Source organism: Cygnus atratus, chromosome 10, assembly GCF_013377495.2.
Source record: "Cygnus atratus isolate AKBS03 ecotype Queensland, Australia chromosome 10, CAtr_DNAZoo_HiC_assembly, whole genome shotgun sequence".
Taxonomy (NCBI): domain Eukaryota; kingdom Metazoa; phylum Chordata; class Aves; order Anseriformes; family Anatidae; genus Cygnus; species Cygnus atratus.
In genome coordinates, this window is record NC_066371.1 from 13,457,424 (window position 1) to 13,475,259 (window position 17,836).

The window sequence follows — 17,836 nt, forward strand, 5'->3', positions numbered from 1 at the left end:
GTTAAGTTTTGAAACACAAAAAATGGAGGCCTGGAGAAACAAACATGGAGTTTGACATACGAAGAAAATTTCTCTGTAATTAAAATGCCTGCAACCATTTTTTGGTGTGTTTCTTTTCTAAAATGACTTTGAAGAGTTTCTTCAGTATTTTTGTTTCCTTCGCTCACAAACACAGGCTGCCCAAGACCTAAAATTCCCTAAGGTAAAAAAGATCAGAAAGTAACAGCCTCATAAGACAGAACAAAAACAATAAAATATAAAAGAAAATGTTGTTTTTGAAGAGACACTCTCAAACTGAGAAAGGTGTACAAGTGAGATACCAAGAATCTTGACAGAGAACAGGTTCAAACCAAGGGATATATCTCAACACAGGTGAGCTGGCTTCAGATGAGCTTCTTGAGCACCCCTGCTCATGCTGTACGCACGCCAGAGTGCTCTAATTTGCAGTTGGTGTCAAAAGGCTAAAATGGAGAGGGACAAGAAACATAATGATACCAGCATCAAGTGAAAAGGACAGAACAATACCTGGCTTTCTTGGCCTGTGGAATGACTGCTTTTTGTTTAACACTGAAATGCAGCAGAAGACTGAAGAACAGAACATGGTACCCCAACGTGTAAGCCATTTATACTGTCTCATTCCCTCATTCACTGCCTTTTGAGTGTAAGTGCTGGAAATCATCCTCAGGTCAGACAATTTTGGAGCATGGCTGCTGCCTGTTAAAACCAGTGCTTAATCCAAAATGCTTCAGGAAGAAACCTACCCAGGGAGCTCCAGTGCTCTGTCCTAGCCCAGCTCTCTCTTCTCAACAGTTTTCAGTGGCTCAGTAGCCAAGTTCAATTAGCAGGGAAGCTGAACATGAACCATTCTGCTCTGGGTGACTGATGTCACCCTGTTGTCAGTGAGAATTTCTGAGCAATGCTTCTGTCATGGCAAGGAAGGGGGTGGAAAAATTCATGGGGCATGACTGTTAGCAAAAAACAAGGCATCCTCACTAACAAAGAATGATGAAGGCTCAAGGACTGCAAAACTGCTTGTCACTGTGCTTGTGCTACCAACCTGGCTGAAGAGCTGGGGTTCCCGTAACACCATCCCCTAAAAACAGTTACTGAATGTCGTCTGTCTTTCATGGCTCCTCTGGAGGGAGTTTGGTCTTGGATCCCCTTCTCTTTGTGCTACATACTACGCTGTTGGATAAAGACTGGCTACAAATACAAATTCAAGAATTATTTCTTAACTGGCAATACATCATATATGTGCCTTTTCCAGTTCCTTCTCTTGTCCAATAAGAAAAAGTTACCATGTCTGTCATGTTCATTTCAAATGCAACATGGCTAAGCCAGAGCTCTTAATTCCTCATTCCCTAGTCCTAACTGTTGTCACCATTTATTATCGTCAAAGTCTTTTATTTAGAACTGTACGTTGCGTTTTGGTTTCCATCTCAACTGTTCTGTAAGGCTGCCACATTGTTAAAGTAGTGGATTCTGACTTATTAGAAATTCTATTAAAAAATCTGGATTTTTTTTCCCAAAGATACAGTTTAGTTCAGGCATAGCTGACAAAACAAGAATACTGACAGATGTCTGATGGAGTACGTTATGCATGTCAGCCTAGAGGACTGCAGTGGTCTTTCCTGGCCTTAAAAACGTTTGACTTTAAGACACTGTTTGCCTAGCCTATGACCATTACCCGCTTATGGCAGCACCCTTGTTTCAGATTTCAACTCATGAATTTTTGTCCACTTTTCTGTTTTTTCAGAATGCTGCTCCTCAGATCATTTTTTGAGCCCATCGCTTTGTCCATGGCACCCTTTCACAAACTTCTCCCTTTCCATTACATCAAACAAGCTCCTTCTCTTCCTTCATTTTTTTTTCCTCCTCCCTGCTTGGCTATTTATCATCCTTTGCTAGCTACTGACAGACTCATTTCCCACCTATTTGCAGATCTGTCATGCCAGCCACCAGGATCATCTGGGAAATTTTCACATAAGCCTCCGATTTTTCCCATGCTGCATCTTACCTTATAGTCACTTCGCTGTTTCTCTTTAAACCCTTCCTTAAAAATTTCTTACTAAAAACCAGTGACTCACTCGTACTTTTTCAAAGCAGTGAGTTAAGCTTACATCCCTAATGATAAACTTAAGTAAGTATAAAACTACCTCAGAGAGAGATTACAAGAAATGTTACTATTTTGAAGAGTAAGCGCACATTAAAAAAAGAAAAAGATTTATACTATCCAAAGATAAGCAACAGTATACCTCATAATTTTTTGAAAATGGTCATGATCTTCTTTCAGATATCTTCTCATTTGCTTGCTTGGGGATTTTGCTTGATAAAGGCTGCAGGATTTGTTTCAATAACAAAATGCTAAACTCAGAAAGCTTTCTGAAATAGAGAGCTTTGTGTAACTCCTTCTGTGAATGATCTAAAGTGACTGTAGGTTGGCAGAAGGCCCAGTTAATTAAACTGTTAATAAACTGTCAGAGAATGCACTCTGCCAAGAAATGTAGAAGCCCATTCAGTCAGTACTTGCTGTAGCATGACCAGAGTAATAACATTTTAGAAAGCATGCATGTTACCTAGGAAAAAGAGTACCTTTCTCAGCCACAGACAGGTTGGGATCACTGCAAGGTTTGCATGGCCCAATCATTTGCTGGATCAAGGCGCGCTGGAAATTTGGAGGCTAAGGGAGAAGAAAGCACAGAAAAAAGCATAAAAAACAAAACCAGCATAAGATGGTGCACCTGTGGATTTCTGTTCACACTTTTTAGGCAAGGAAGGTTATTTAATTAAAAAGAATCATGGAAATATCAGATTAGACTGTGTCTACATTAGCAAGTACTGCAGTGCAATAGCAGTGGATCTCCAGAGCGTAACAGTGGTGAGGACAAAATATTCAACCTGCCTGTGTTCTCTGGAGGAAATTTTCTGAAGCTTACCTGTTGCTTTGGTTTTATTTGAAAGAATTGAGTTCACATGCTGAGACAGTTCTCTGCTGTGAACTCAAGTACAGTAAGTGGGCATGATTAGCAGATTCCCTTCAAAAGTGCATGCCAGCGCTTAATTAAAATGCTCATATGTAAGCATGCTATGAATTTAGCAATTTGTCCAGAGAAAGAAGTAGAAACAGGCCTAGACTGGAGACCCTGTATCAGTATATTATTTCAGCCTCTTGTGTATTTTGTTACCTCTGGAAGTCACCATAGAACTATTTAAAATGTACTTTGAGGCTATACTGCAGGATGGAAACATGAGTAAATTAATGGTATGACTGCTTGCAATGGACCAAAAGAAAAAAAGAGGACAAGGCTGGGAAGTAAATACAGCTTTAACAGTCATTACAGTTTGTATCACTTGACTACCAAAGCGGGTGTCTCTCGTGGGTGATTAATACGAAAAGTTCCACGTTACTTCTTGGACCACTTTGAAAAGGATCCTAAGTTGTGCTTTCTAAAGGTGAGAAGGGAAGCTTTAAAGTGGACAAAACAGTAAAAATGAAAGTCACAGTTTCAGGCGGTTGAACTGACATAAAAGAAATTAGATCTGCTACCTGTCCATTTTCCATGATAGCCGTGGGATACATGGCACTGCTAGGTCGGTCCCGGTGGGTTGGCAGCAACATCATCAGCTCCCGAGTGTGGCGGTACTTATCTGGTAGAGAGGGAGAGCCTGTAAACAAGTGAGAATAATCACGTACACGTGACAAACAACAGCCGTGTCTCCGCATGCCCAGTGATCTACTTCTCCTTCGCAATTTGTTCACATGATGATCTTAACAGGACTCAAGAAAACACGGTGCTGAGCCCACTAAGCAGCTGTTGGTGGGGTGCATGGCACAAGATGAAATAAGAACTTGGCATGTTACATACAATTAAGGACATACCGTGTAAGGTGTGTAAGATGTACTTGTGCCTAGTTGTGTGCTGCAAAGAGCTTTCTCTTAAGAAAAAAAAGTGGCAATCAGCTGTGGCTGTGCTTTGCAGTGTCTAATGCTCTTTTACCCCATAAAGTTTTGTAGAGTTATACAAATGCCATAGAATTTTATATTTTAGGATTGAATGTGGCGGAAAGGGATAAAAGCTTGAGCTACTTTATTCCTCAGTTCTGGCAGACAGAGACTGAGGCATTGCCATGTAGTTGGTGATACCATTGTTAGCTTCCTCTTTATTAAGACAAAACAAAGAATAATAATAAGCAGAACTTTCTATAAACATGGGTGGCATTTTCCTTACAATTCCTCTGGTTAAGGTGTTATTAGTGTTGGTATACTGAGCCATTATACGATAACAGGATGTTTACCAATGCTTAGAGATATCAGAGGAATATGTCTGACTTTGTAGACTTATCAGTTATCTGAATATTTATCATCTAAGATATAAGGATATTTCATGTAGGTATCTTCCTGCAGCATGTGATTCATGTCCTTCAAGATGAGTGCCACACAACAATATATCTTCTGATATGCAACAGCTGACAACGGATTTGCTAGAAGAATGATTTCAATTAGTGACTTCCTGAAATCCAATACTACTGATAGACACATCCCTTGGGATGCACAATATTAGGCAGGAACTGATGATCTGAAGCTGCTAGAGTGAGCTTTAATTTGCACTGATTATTTCATTGCGTCACGGACACGCACTTAACAGATGGCAGCACACAGCGCATTACAGAGCCATGCCGGCTTTTGGGGAATACATGCCCCCTTTTGCAAACTTTCCACAACCACACACATTACCTTAACAGCACTCCAACATATGAGCAAAGGCATTGGTGCTGGTTAATGCAGCTCTTACCCCAGCAAAAGCAAACATGCAATTTTTGGGACTGATTCAGCACACAGTGGAAGGAACAATGTGTCCAGCAGAATGCAGGATAACCTCCCACAATTGCAACGATTCCATCAGGGGTGGAAGATCCCAGATTAATCTACGTCCCCACCCTGACATGAACAGCTGCAGAGTATCTGCATTCTAGTTCCGAACTCATTTTGTCCCCAGACATAAAACAAACATAATTACACAACATTATTTGCTCTTACGTACAACGTCAGCTTGGAAAACACAGTGTTATGCTTTATGCTGAGTCTCTTTTACTCACACGTCACAAATAGTCCTCTTTCTACGTAACAGATGTAAACGTGCCAAACTTCTAGGTGTGCCCAGAACCGCATCACAGCACAACCTATATGGTAAGCTTTTCCATTTTATTTATCTTACCATCCTTGTTCTTTTTTTTTTTTTTTTTTTTTTGTCCAAGATGCAAACCACTAGCTTCCACCAGACTGTGTATTGCATGACCTGAAAAATCCCGCATGTGCTAAATCTGGTGGCAGAGCCTAGTTTACACAACAGCTCTGCTGTTTGGTGCCTTAAATTGGTAAATAACTATAGCTACAAAGATTGTTGCAGATTATGCCAAATATCCAGTCTGCTAACAAAATTAAGCACGGATACATCCAAATTGGATGCCGTAACAGGAGTGTCTATAACTGAAGCATTTATTAATAATTTGGACAAAGAGAACACAATCACCAAGGCTCTCATCAGGGACTGGCAACATGTAAAAAACAAATCAAAACTTTTAAAAAGTTTTCAGAACAGCCACAGCAGCCATATAAAATGCTGCAGCTTGTACCAGGGTTTGTTGTCCTCAGAATGTAGCTGGGTACACTGGATGTGTGCAGCACTGTATATACTGTTAGTGAGAAAGGAAATCCTATGCTGAAGGCAGAGGTATTTTTTCTTTTTTTTTAATTTTGAAAATATTAATCCACTTGTAACAAGTATTAGTTTTAAGGAACGAATCTGAAAATTAACATAGTTAAACTCCAAACTCAATGCATCTTTTTCTTCCCAATCCATCATTTTCTTTACTGTTATGAAAACAGTTTGCTCCTGCACCAAACTGTAACTTTCTGGGTTTCAGAAGGAAGTTTTTATGCAAGTATATGGGTTGTTGCACAGTGCTAAGGCAAGCTCTGGGACTCATTTTCTGCCCCTGAAGAAGGGGGCTGTGTTGAGGAAGCAGTAGGGATGCCTTAAGAGGTCAGCCATGAAGTGCTAACTGGGAGTTTCTTTGAGAGTGGAAGAGTCCCAGATACATTGTCAATGAAATTATGGGAAAAAGAACCCTAACCCACTCATAGCTCTTTCCAGGTCTTTTTGCATTACGGTATCTGCTTAAGGAACACTGGTTTACATAATCTTTTAACTCGAGTAGGGTTAGAGCAGCGCCTCACATGAGTCACCTCAAATGAAGCCAGAACAAACACGTTGCTTTCTTAATAGGAAAGAAGCTACGCAAGGGTCAAGTCAAGTGAAAACTGAAGGATGGATACTCATTAATCTGAAAAACAGACTAGTAATATCCTTCTCTACTGTTAGCATAGAATTAGAGAGTTCTTACTGTGTTCTGATTACACTCCTATTTAAGACTTTTGCTCTAAGTTGTATAGATTGTAACTGCAGTATAAGGCTTGCTGCTTTTATCTGCTGTTCAGTGTTATGATCACATCAGCATCAATACTACCCTTCATGAGTATCTTAAACAAAATGTTGGATTAATGGCTTTATGATTTTCCTTAGACAAACCAAATAATTTGCTTTTGTTGTTGTTTTAAACATCGATGAAAGGGCCACGTTTGGAAGTGGAGAATTAGAAATAAGATTTAACTTCCTGCTGGACTGTTAATGCAAATGGCCATGGCTTATTTTGGTTGCTAATGGAACTAATCTATGTCAACAAGATCCCTGTCTCCTCAGAGCAGCACTAATAGCTGAGGTCCAGAAAGGACTCTGCAGTCAAACAGAGAACAGGTGTCAAAGAATCCTGATAACAGGAATTTTTTTTTTAACCTCTACATTAACATCTGAACCAATGAAAAACATTTAAACATCTGAGAAAAAAACTAGAAATCTTAGAAAACTGTGCTCAGCTTAAAGTCACAGGTGACAACGATGCTAAGTTGGTAAATTTAGATGGCCTGTATGAAATGAATTGTTGGCCTTCGTGTACTTCCTGTCTGGAAAGTGGATAGCTGTAGCATCGTGACTATCACAGCTTTGTTGGCAGTCTCAGCAGAAAGGTCACGGACTGGATGGGTCATGGAGACTGAACTATCCTCTCACCTCTAGAGGTGGTCCCTCCAGGACAGAGATGAGGCACATTGGTGGGGGCAGCGTGGGGAAGCTTGCACGGCTGCCGCCCATGCTGTATCTGTTCTGTGGATAAATAGAGGGCTTCAGCCTCCAGTGGTGTCAATCCAGCACCTTTCACCAGCACTAAATTAAAAAGAATATAAATAAATACCAAAAAAAAAAAAGAAAAAAAGGAATAGAGGTGCATTGGCAGAGCTGCACATGTAATGTTTGTGAAGTATCTTGCTCAGGCCAGCGACACTGGCCTCTCATTTTCACAAGCAGCAAATTCACCCAATTCAAAAAGAAAACAAAAGGAAAAATCACCAAGGAGCAAATCAAAGTTGTATTATCACAGAGGAGCTTAGCATAGGGTTTTTCATCATTACAAACAACTCCATTCCAAACAGCAGTGTTGTAATAACCTGGGTAGTGACTTGCACACTGTGAAACAGAGAGGATCTAGGACTTTACTAGAAATAAAATCTCATATAAGTGGGCAGTGTCTGGATGCTATGCTCACCTAACTTGAAAGTGAACAAAGCAGAGAAGAAATGTATTATCAAAGGCTATCAACACATTAGTAAAGGTAAAGAGTAAAATCAATATACATTGAAGTATTTTTCAATATCATTATTTCTCTTACTGTTTCCTCATTAGCAGCCATTTACAGCACTCATCTCTGGGAGGTGCTGTTGACTCATCCATCAGCACCATGCCCTTCGTAGCATTCATTGCTTTAGTTTCTAAGCAACAGCAAAGAATACAGTTAAGAGGGAAGCTGGTGCTGCTGTGAAGTCAGCAAGCTCAGAAAGACTGGCACAGCCTGCCACTGCGAGCACTAGCTTTTTAAAGTGACAAATATCCTGAAATGCCATGAACACCAAATCCCCTCAGATGCCCCCTAAGATTCAGGCCTCTGATGCCAGCTGAGGCACACCCATTTAAGGGTGTCTTCCTGGTGTGATGGCCCTGTACTCAGTTCCATCTTCCCCTTTCTGTTATGCCACTTTCATCTTGTTACTTTACTATTTGGGATGTCATTACTTCCCTTCCAGCTCATGGTAATTAGTGAAGCTCTATGCCTTTGTTTGAAGACATCCACTTCTCACCTTCCTATTCCATCGGATCTTTCAAATAAATCACTTTGATAACATCTATGTCATAACAACAACCAGTCAATTAAGATTTTACTGCAAGATTGAACAAAAAAGCCCCAAGCTGGCCTGAGAGAAAAGGGAGGATTTTCCTTGTTAACGAGCAATAGAAACCTCCCCTGCTCTGTACTCTCTGTCCATAAAGAAGCATACAGTTCCCCTGTATGGGAAAAAGGGGTAAGATTTAAGTAATAGCCTCCATCTCTGACTGTATCCTGGATACCTTCTTCATACGCCTGTGAAAAGAAGTGTAGAAATTTTTGAACCTGCAACTGAGAATCCAAAATGAGATAAAAAAAACTTGAATAGAAGTTATCAAAGTCAGGAGATTACACAGAATACTTTTGCTACAGCTGTGAGGCTTGGGAAGAAAATGATTAGCTATATCAAGACCAGCTACCACAACAGCAAAGGCAATATAAGCATACCTAGAGTCTCATTTTATATTTTTCCTTTCTTCAAGCATTTCCCAGCAGGAAAATCCTTCTTTGTCTCCATTTATATCTTTCAGTGTTCACTGTATACATATGCTTCTGTATACACAAATTTCTGCTTAACTGCAGTTCTTTTTTATGCCATAATTTCATTAAGTGCCTAAAATGAAAATGTTGCATTTGTCTTCATGATCTCTCTCTTTGAAGTACTGTACCAAAGAATATTCTTGTTTTCCTCTAGACTGCCTGTCACAACTTCATAGCAGAACAACAGAAACTATTATGAAATTCAGCTGCCTGAAACCAGCATGTATCAGGAATGCACTCCAAATACTGCTGAAAAAAAAGATTAAATAAATTTTTGAAAAAAAAAAACAAAATTTTTAAAGAAATCATTTTTGATGAGGCAAGCTCCAAAAAAGAAACAGTGGTCTATTTCAGTACAGGTTGTATTTCAACCAATATGATAAGGAAGCTGAAAGACTTAGGGGGTATACCTGCAGTTCCAGTTACCCTTCATTTGGGTCCATCCATTCTTACCTCGTGCACTGGAAGGGGCAGAGTTGATCATCTGGGATGGTGCCGAGTGGGTAGAACTCAGGCTTGAGGTGGAAGGGCTGGCCTGGGACAAGGATAAAACAGACACGTTGGTGACTGAGCCTTGGTACCTGGAGTTAGGATAAACAAGCTGCAGAAGGCAGAAAAGAGAACTGTGTGGATCAGATTTTTACCTGTCTCAGGTTCCCCAGTGTGACCTCTGTCTAGGAAATAGCTTCAGTGCAGGCCACTATTAATCTGCACTCAAGACTTGGGACTCATCTCAGCCTCTCACAAACAAGAACAATAATGCATGTGTGTTGAACAGGTCAGATAAATAACATGCTGACTAAAATCTCACTTTTTGAAAGCAATACTATGATCTTGGACAGCAACTTTCACTGTATGAATACAGAAGATTTCTTCCCAAAGTAAACCCGGATGAATTACTCTGTCGTCTTTCTTGAACAACCTCAGATTCTCACTACTCGGTTCTTCACAAAAATCTCACTGGACAGAACCAAGCGTGTGGATAGGTACATTGCACTCATAAGTGTAACACTCCAAGCATGCTCAGTGCCATCTCTAACAATTGCTTCTGGGTGTGCTGGAGCCGTACCTGCATGTGGTACATATCCTCAGCAGTCTCCCCCACAGAACTGTCTGTCAGGATAACCAGGTTTCCTGTTTCGCTGGAGGTGTGTGATGACAGAGAGGATGACGAGTGTCGGACTGAACCAAGCATGTTCAGTGGGCTAGAACGAAAACAGAGAAAGAACAGGGGCATTATTATTTTTTAATTTGCATTTTAACTTCTGAAGTCTGATTTTTTTCCAGGTTGGTTAAGTACCTGCTTTAGGTCATCTCTACATGTCAAACACTTTTGAAAGTATCAGGCCAAATAAAAGCTTAAACAAATCCATAAATGTGAGTAAATATGAAAGAAATGGAAATAAGATTATACTTAATATAACAGTGTGTAGGGTGTTGAATTTCAGAATCCAAGGCCAGGTTAACATGTTGTGATACATATCAGCTGTTCAAAACATTCTGAAACCACTCTCATTCTTAATACCCAAGTAAGATGAGTAGGAGCAGCTTAATAAAACGTTCCAAAGGAAGCCAAGCACAAGAGACAGGCCAAAATGCAGTTTTTCTTACTGCACTGTTGGGCTTCTGCATTGCAGTTAAAGTCAACTTTCTAGCTGACAGTAAATTAATACAGTCCAACTGGTGTGCAGTCTGCACTCTAATCTTTCTCAGATTCATTTTTTGTCAGTGTGAATCACACCCACAAATACATACTTTGTACACTATAGAATCTCCCCATTTTACCCTAAGAACTAAAAAAAAAACAGGCTTTACAAAGTGATGAATTTTGAAGAAAAGAATTATATCACCCAGATACCTAATGTCAGTTGCCAAGACACTAAAGTAGTACAAGAGCTACTCAATTGTAATTTTAAGAAGGGAACCATGGATCCTGTAACTCAGGACCAAGTTTACACAGCTCTTTATGCCAGGCTAAACTATGTAGACCCACCAAGGGAAATAAAGATTGAAGAGCCATTGAAATTTAATAATCTGAGTGACATTCTTTTCACTGTTTCTCAGACTGGCATGGATACGTGCATTTTCAAATAAGCAGTTTTGGCTGGATATAAAAACTCTGTTTTGACCTGAAAAATCCCAATTTTTGTCCTCAGTCAGTTTTTATAGGTGGTTCTTCTGTTTGAATAAACATCCATGTTTTCAGCTACTTCTCTGAATGCTGAGCTATTTTCTGGTATTCTGATCAAAACACCCTTGGCAGCCTCTTATATTTGGGTTCTGATTTGATTAAAACTCTAAAAACAATTACGCAAACATTTTTGGAGTCTTAAAAATGGGCACATATTGAGTTCAGTTTCTAAACCAAGCAACGCAATTTTCCTTTCATGGTAGATAATATTTATTTGCTATTTGCATAACAGAAGTATGAGAAGTTGGAACCTCCAAAGTCAGATTGAATCTGGAGAGCTGAGAAGAATCTGAGTGGCAGATGTATAAGAAAAGAGATGAAGTAACATCTGGAGGTATTTAGGATATGCTGCAAACTGGATTTCTCAACATTTTGATTCCATCCTCAAACTTTAATAATTAGCTTTGAACGAAAATAAAGGATGCTTATACCAAAACTGACCCTCCTCCTCCTCCAGTACTATTAACTGCATCTTTGACCCTTGAATCTTAATTCAACAGTGTGCAGAGATCTTTGATATTTCAGCAGAAGAAAACAGGGTACCTGTGTCGATGCAACAGCTTGATGCTCTCTGGGCTCATTGGTCCGTGTGAAACGAGAACATTGCCGCGTGGTGTACTAGTGCCAGAACAGGCTGGACTCAGCTTATCCAAACCAGGTAACTCCTGCACATGAGACACAGAGTCTTTTAATTACTATAGATATTTTAGCTAAATTAGTAATGAGAAAATTACAATGTTTTCTTCTCAGAAAAAATCTGATCTGTTTCCACGTTCTCTGTAATCATCTACAGTTACCTGTGTTTCCACAGGATAAAGAGCTTCAGCGTTTTATATCCCTATTCTCTATTTCTAACAATACTTTCCAGCCACCATTTCAGGAATTTTGGAGAAAAAGAGAGGTACAGTGTTGTTCAAATTGCAACCATCTCCATTTTTTTCTGAAAAGAAACCTGAACTCAAAAATACAGATCTTGTCTAAATTCTAAAGAAAGGCAATGAACACAGGCTGGACACAGGCTATAACCTGTATGGATCTCATCTGCTGAAAGAGAAAGGCTGTATTAAAATTATTGTGGTGCTGCTATTTCTGGTCATCCTTGCATAGTATTCACTCCTAAGAGCGGAGGTAAAACCCTTCAAGTTAGAAGCTTTTAGAAAATACTTCAGTTGGAAAGTAAACTGCTAACACATTTCAGGTAATTCTTTTACATTATATGGAAAGGTGTCCTTTGGTTTCGTTGTGATATTGTTCAAGAAAGTGATGAGAATTACACTTGAACAGGAAGAGGAGAATGCACTGCAATTTCTGAGACCCATCTGGCAAAGATGTCTCAAGTATAGCTGTCACAGAATACTAATGGACAGCAGGGCACAAACGGATGGAAAAGTACCTTTCCTAGAGGATGATACTTGTATTTCTGGTATATAACAGGTGGTGTAAGCCACGCACTCGAGGCAGTTCTGTTGACTATATAGGAAATGCAAACCTATAATATTGTGTGCCTAAATCAAAGTTGGAAGCCTGAAGTAACCAACAGGAATTTATGTTGCTGTCTATATAAAAACACTTCTGGAGGGCCTAGTCCATGTCATGATACTCGAACTATGACAGCTGTAAGAGCTGAACATCTAACGTGCTTTGTTAATCTTTCTTCTTCTGTTTTATATTATTTTATCAAAAGCCTGAAAATTGAACTTTACAATTGTTCTGTGATGTTAAATGAGGACCAGCTTACATGGTACAAACTGGATCGCATCATCTGGAACTGGTCTATCAGTTTCTTATGCAGAGGACGCATTTCTGGGTGTACAAATTTCTCATGGACTGCCAGACCCACTCCTAAAACATGTACCTGTTAAGAAGAAAACAAGATGACAAAACTACATAAATCAAGTTTAAGAGACAGAATTGAAGCCTGTCCCTCAGGTCCGTCACTGTGTAAGGGAATACTGTAAAATATACCACCATTCTGTACAAGACTGCTGATAATCAAGTAAGCCTAAGAGACCTGGCAAGTTTATATTACTTCAACAAGTACTTCAAGTGTGAGACAAGTACATTATGTCATGTTGGATTACGTTTATTAGAGACAACTGTAAAAAAATTACCAGATTGATTGTGTCTCCAGCAGTTAACAGCACTGAGTCCTCATACAGATAATTCATTGTGAACAAGAAAATTCCTTCCCAACAGTGTCAGAAAAGGGGTCAAAATTGCCAACAGAGATTTCAAAACAAAGGAGGTTCTGATAACTGAGCTGAACAGTAAGTGTTCAGCAGTGTTCACTCCTTCTGTTGCTCATTATTTATTTATAAAGGTCACATTTTCAAAGATCAATCATACAATATTAGTAATTGAAAGAGATTATTTAAGTTCTCAGATGAAAGAAAATAGTAATGATCGCAGGCTTAAAATACGTATAATTCCCTACATGATCCAAACTCAGTACAAACAATAGCTAATTAATTTTCAAACATCCTCTTGAGGATTGAGGGGAGATAAGTATTATCTTCATTTTACAAATGGGAAATCTGAAATGCAGTTAAGCTATTTGTTGACAAAGCAGGCCTAGTAAAGACTTGGCCACATTGTTTAATGGGGTGTATTTTGCCAAACCTTCCATTAACAGGGATGTGATTTTCTGATTTCACTCCCATCAAAGCATCCAGCAAGCTTTATCTACCAAGATGTTTCACAGAGACACTAAAGAAAAACAGAACTGTAGATAGTATAAATAGACATTAAGTTTTCCCATGTAGCTCTGCCAGTTTAATCTCAACCCTGACCTGTCCTGACTCTGATTATCTTTGAAATATACTAGGAAGACATAATTCAAAATGCCAAAAATGAACATCAGGCCTGAAATGTGGCAAGATATCTAGTAGATAATAAATGGAGACAACAAAATTCATGTTATGCTAGCAGAGCTTCACCTAACATTACATAAGGTGAATGGCTTGTTCATAAACTCCTCGGCCATCTCCCCTCCTTTTTGTTTAAATGTACTTTAAATCTCCTGTACTGAAATTCTTTGCTTCTGAATGAATCAGTTGGATCTGGTGTGTTTAAACTGACTGCTGATGAATCCAGACACCAATGTTCTTTTGTGTCTGAAAAGCAGTACCTGTTCTTGCATGAGTTCCTTGAGCTGTGTGATCTTCTCTGCATCTGCAGGGTGCTTTGTGATATAATCTTTATCAAAAAAGGCCTGTAGGAAAAAGAAAAAAAAAGCTTTCTGCTTATTGGGAGATACTCGTCATAACTTGTCTTCAAAAGATGAGAGGAAAAGGTCCAGAAATCTTAAGAGAGCTAAATATATTAAGCTAACAGAAGCAGCTCAATTTTATCACTTTTAGCACTCTGGGATCCAGGTAAAGCTACAGTATGAGTGTATCAACCTACATGATTCTGTTGCTCATTTAAAGAAAACAGTGTAAAATAGCATAAGACAGTCCTCAGCCCTGAAGGATCATGAATCTGATCATATTTACTTATGTGACAATGATGAACAATACCACTAAACCTTTTATCATCCAGGGATTTGAATTTTGTATCATTTCCTTCAAAAAAAAAGTCCTTAAATTAAGCGAGTAAAGTGGTAACTAAGCTAAAGGAAGAAGAGCATTCTCTGCATGGTTTGCAGGGAAGACATGTCCCAGACCCCTGGACTGCTGCTGCCATTTCTCAGTATCTCAACCTAACTTAACTTTTGCAATGTGGAGTTTAAGTAACAGCTTGCCAAAGAGCATAACAGGTAACATACCAGCTAACATCATGTAACTTTAGGGTCTCAGTGAGTCTGAAATTAGGCTAGCAAAGACAATGGTTGAGTAGCATGAATTAGCAGCTTTTCCTGATTACAGGTCCAAACAGTCTAAATTACCATGAATTCCACTGCCTCTGCTGCAAAATGGACTTATAATGTAAGCAGAGTAATAAAATAAATAAATTATGATACATTCCTATACCTGCCAAGTCAGGGCTTCCAGGTAAGCCAAGATTTATTCTTAAGAAACCCCACTGTCAACCGTACCTACTTGGTATCCCAATTCTACATTTGGATCCTCTTGTTGACAAATGGCTATGCAAGTGCTGATGCAGAATAAGCAAGCAGGGGGTTTTAACCTTATATTTAGAAAATGTTCATGAAAATTTCTTATCTTATTAAATGATACTTTCTTTGAAACAACAATGGAAATAAAATTGAAAAATGTCGATACTATATTCAGAAGCAGAGCCTCGCTTACCTCCTGGTATCGTGCAATTCCTCCATTCACAGCTGCATCAATCACTCCATTCAAACACATGCTGAGAAGATTAATGTTACCATGCATTTGTTTATGCTGGTACTGGCTTATCAGTGTTCTCAGCTCCTGGTTTTTGTTCTCAACCACTTGAATGGCATTTTCCAAAGGACTTACTTCAACCTCAAAAGGCAATAAAACACACTTTAATTCCATGGACACTTCATTGTGATTTGTTACCTTCCTTATAAAGAAATGATACACTAAGATGGTTCAGTGATCTCTTAGTTTTTACTGCTAGAAAATTAGCTACATTAACAAACTTTATTGTCAGTAACACTGTATTTCAGGTCACTGAGTTGTGATAACTTCTTTCTGCAAACTAACATCATGGTAACAATGCAATTATTCTATCTTTCTGGCACTTTCTGCATTATGCTGTCATGTTCCCTCACCTAATTCCCCTGGTTACATTCAGCAGTTATTTAGACTAAGTGGTGGAAAAACGACATACTTAATTGCTGTAAACCTCATCATTTTAAACTGCAAGATTTCAGACAGAAGTTAAGTTGCCTATCCCATGTCCTTAGTAAGTCATCATTTCAAACCTCAACTATAGGAACTATAAATGTTACCAGTTCTCTTCTCTCCACTTCAAACCAACGAGAAATCCCAGGCAAACTGTGAGTCAAGGTCAGAGTGGTACGTTCAATCCACAGGCTCTGCAAAGAATAATTGAGGATGTGAGGTACACAGTGAACCACAATCACATCATCTACAGTCTTACCACAGGTGCTAAGGGGGTAAAGGTCAGAGAAGAATATATTAACCTCCTCCTAAGCAGTAACATACTTTGCAGAATGTCATACTGAATGTCATTTAAATGTCCCCCCCTCCCCCCCCCCCCCAAAAAAAAAAAATCAGTATGCTCTATAGCAATACATTCAACATCTCTGTTAATTTCCAGAGGTTGAGGTTGGCTACCAGTTCTGTCATGGGAACAGAGAAGATCTTGTGAACATCTATGGCAGTAAGAAAAAAATTCCAGCCAAACAAAAAACCCATCCTTGCTTCAAAATGCATTTCTCCTGGCACTAAAATGACTTATCTTTAAAGTGGACAACATTTTAATCAGATCAGATGCGTAGCCACCAACAGCCACTTGTTGTTTGTGTTATAGTATCTTTGGCCATCATATCAGGATTACTTGAAAGGCTCTGTTAGCATAGAATAACACAAGAGTAGTTGCCTTGAAGAGATTGACACTTAAAACACAGCTTGCTGACTACTTGTACCTTAAATTCATTCTCCTTGTCCTTTGGGCCTTTGTGGAAAGGCCTATCATAGCGGAATTTCCGGATATTGTTGACTCTGTAGAAGCTCTTTATGCGATCAGGGACACGGTCCATTTGTAGCACATCTATATTGTCTGGGATGGGAGTGACTGCATAGATCTGTAAATCTGCAAATTGTGTAGTCAAAGAAAGCCATGGGACATAAAGCAGGAAAAGCTCTCTCTACTATGGAAAGAAACAGGATTGTGAATTCAGAAAGTAACACTCCCTTTTGTTTTCCAACACCCTTCTTTTGCAAGTGAAACAAGATCACACTAGACTAGAGCTACTAGGACAGTCTACGGAGCGGTACTTTACAGCCAGATTAAACAGAAAAAGATACCTGAGGATGCAGAGAGTACATACTAAGACATTCAAAAATATCTAGGTTGGACAAAACAGTTCCTATTAGTTTTAATTAGAGCTAGGTGCTTCATTGCTGCAGGCACTTCAGTAAATCTTTGTGTCTCTATGTATTTAGGAAACTAACTATCTAGTATTTACCTTTGATAAATTTTGCCTTAGATACTTCAACTTTGTCTGCAAACAGTTGTTATCTGATGTTTATCAGTTTAGTTAAACAGGTGTAACCTTGGTATTACAGGCAAGGTCCCTCATAGGTTTGATTACACTCACCACATACACATACAAACAAACCCTCTGTCTATGAAAGTATCAATGTTACATAGCAAAGAAGAGTGGAAAGCACATTAAGGAAGATCTAGTGGTAAATGCTAATCAGTTTCAAAAGATTTCACTTACTGACAGTATTCTTATGGCTAAAATCCTGTAGTATCCTTGCTGGTGCCACACAAGCCAAATGGCAGTGTTCTTATAAGTAAAATCTCCAAAGTCTCTGCAGACCCATTCATTGTTATGTGGTTCAGTCCTTAAATATACACAGATAGCATTGCATTGGTTGAAACAAACTGTAGTACTGATCGCCAATGAGAAGTAGTAAATTCAGAGCCTTAGTTAGAAAAGAGTTCAAGTAGTTTAAAAGAAAAGTAGACTATGAGAAAAAAGCTGAAGTGAAAAACACAATGGAAAAATAACACTTTTAAATTACTACTTGTTCCCAACAAATGTTCTCCAAGAGAAGGCATCAGACTGTATGATTAATGAAGTAAAACGTCCATTATGGCAATGCCATTGGTAAAGGTGAAGGCCTGGATGTGATCAAGCACTCTCTTACACATTCAACGCGACCTGCAGTACTCCCTGAATAAAAGGCAACAAATCTCTCCAAC

The 17,836-nt window shown here is 39.0% G+C and overlaps 1 protein-coding gene across 1 annotated transcript in view; it reads right to left on the bottom strand.

Moving 5' to 3' along the window:
* The window catches only part of DOCK3 (dedicator of cytokinesis 3), a 216,138-nt gene that overhangs the window by 3,100 nt on the left and 195,202 nt on the right, over nucleotides 1–17,836 (bottom strand). Inside the window, exons 42-51 of the mRNA XM_035547066.2 lie at nucleotides 16,548–16,714; nucleotides 15,888–15,974; nucleotides 15,256–15,435; nucleotides 14,133–14,216; nucleotides 12,744–12,860; nucleotides 11,549–11,670; nucleotides 9,884–10,019; nucleotides 9,268–9,415; nucleotides 3,548–3,666; nucleotides 2,593–2,680 (exon numbers count right to left, since the gene is read on the bottom strand). Of these exons, the coding sequence (XP_035402959.1) occupies nucleotides 2,593–2,680; nucleotides 3,548–3,666; nucleotides 9,268–9,415; nucleotides 9,884–10,019; nucleotides 11,549–11,670; nucleotides 12,744–12,860; nucleotides 14,133–14,216; nucleotides 15,256–15,435; nucleotides 15,888–15,974; nucleotides 16,548–16,714 (1,248 nt within the window). The remainder of the gene's footprint in view (nucleotides 1–2,592; nucleotides 2,681–3,547; nucleotides 3,667–9,267; nucleotides 9,416–9,883; nucleotides 10,020–11,548; nucleotides 11,671–12,743; nucleotides 12,861–14,132; nucleotides 14,217–15,255; nucleotides 15,436–15,887; nucleotides 15,975–16,547; nucleotides 16,715–17,836) is intronic.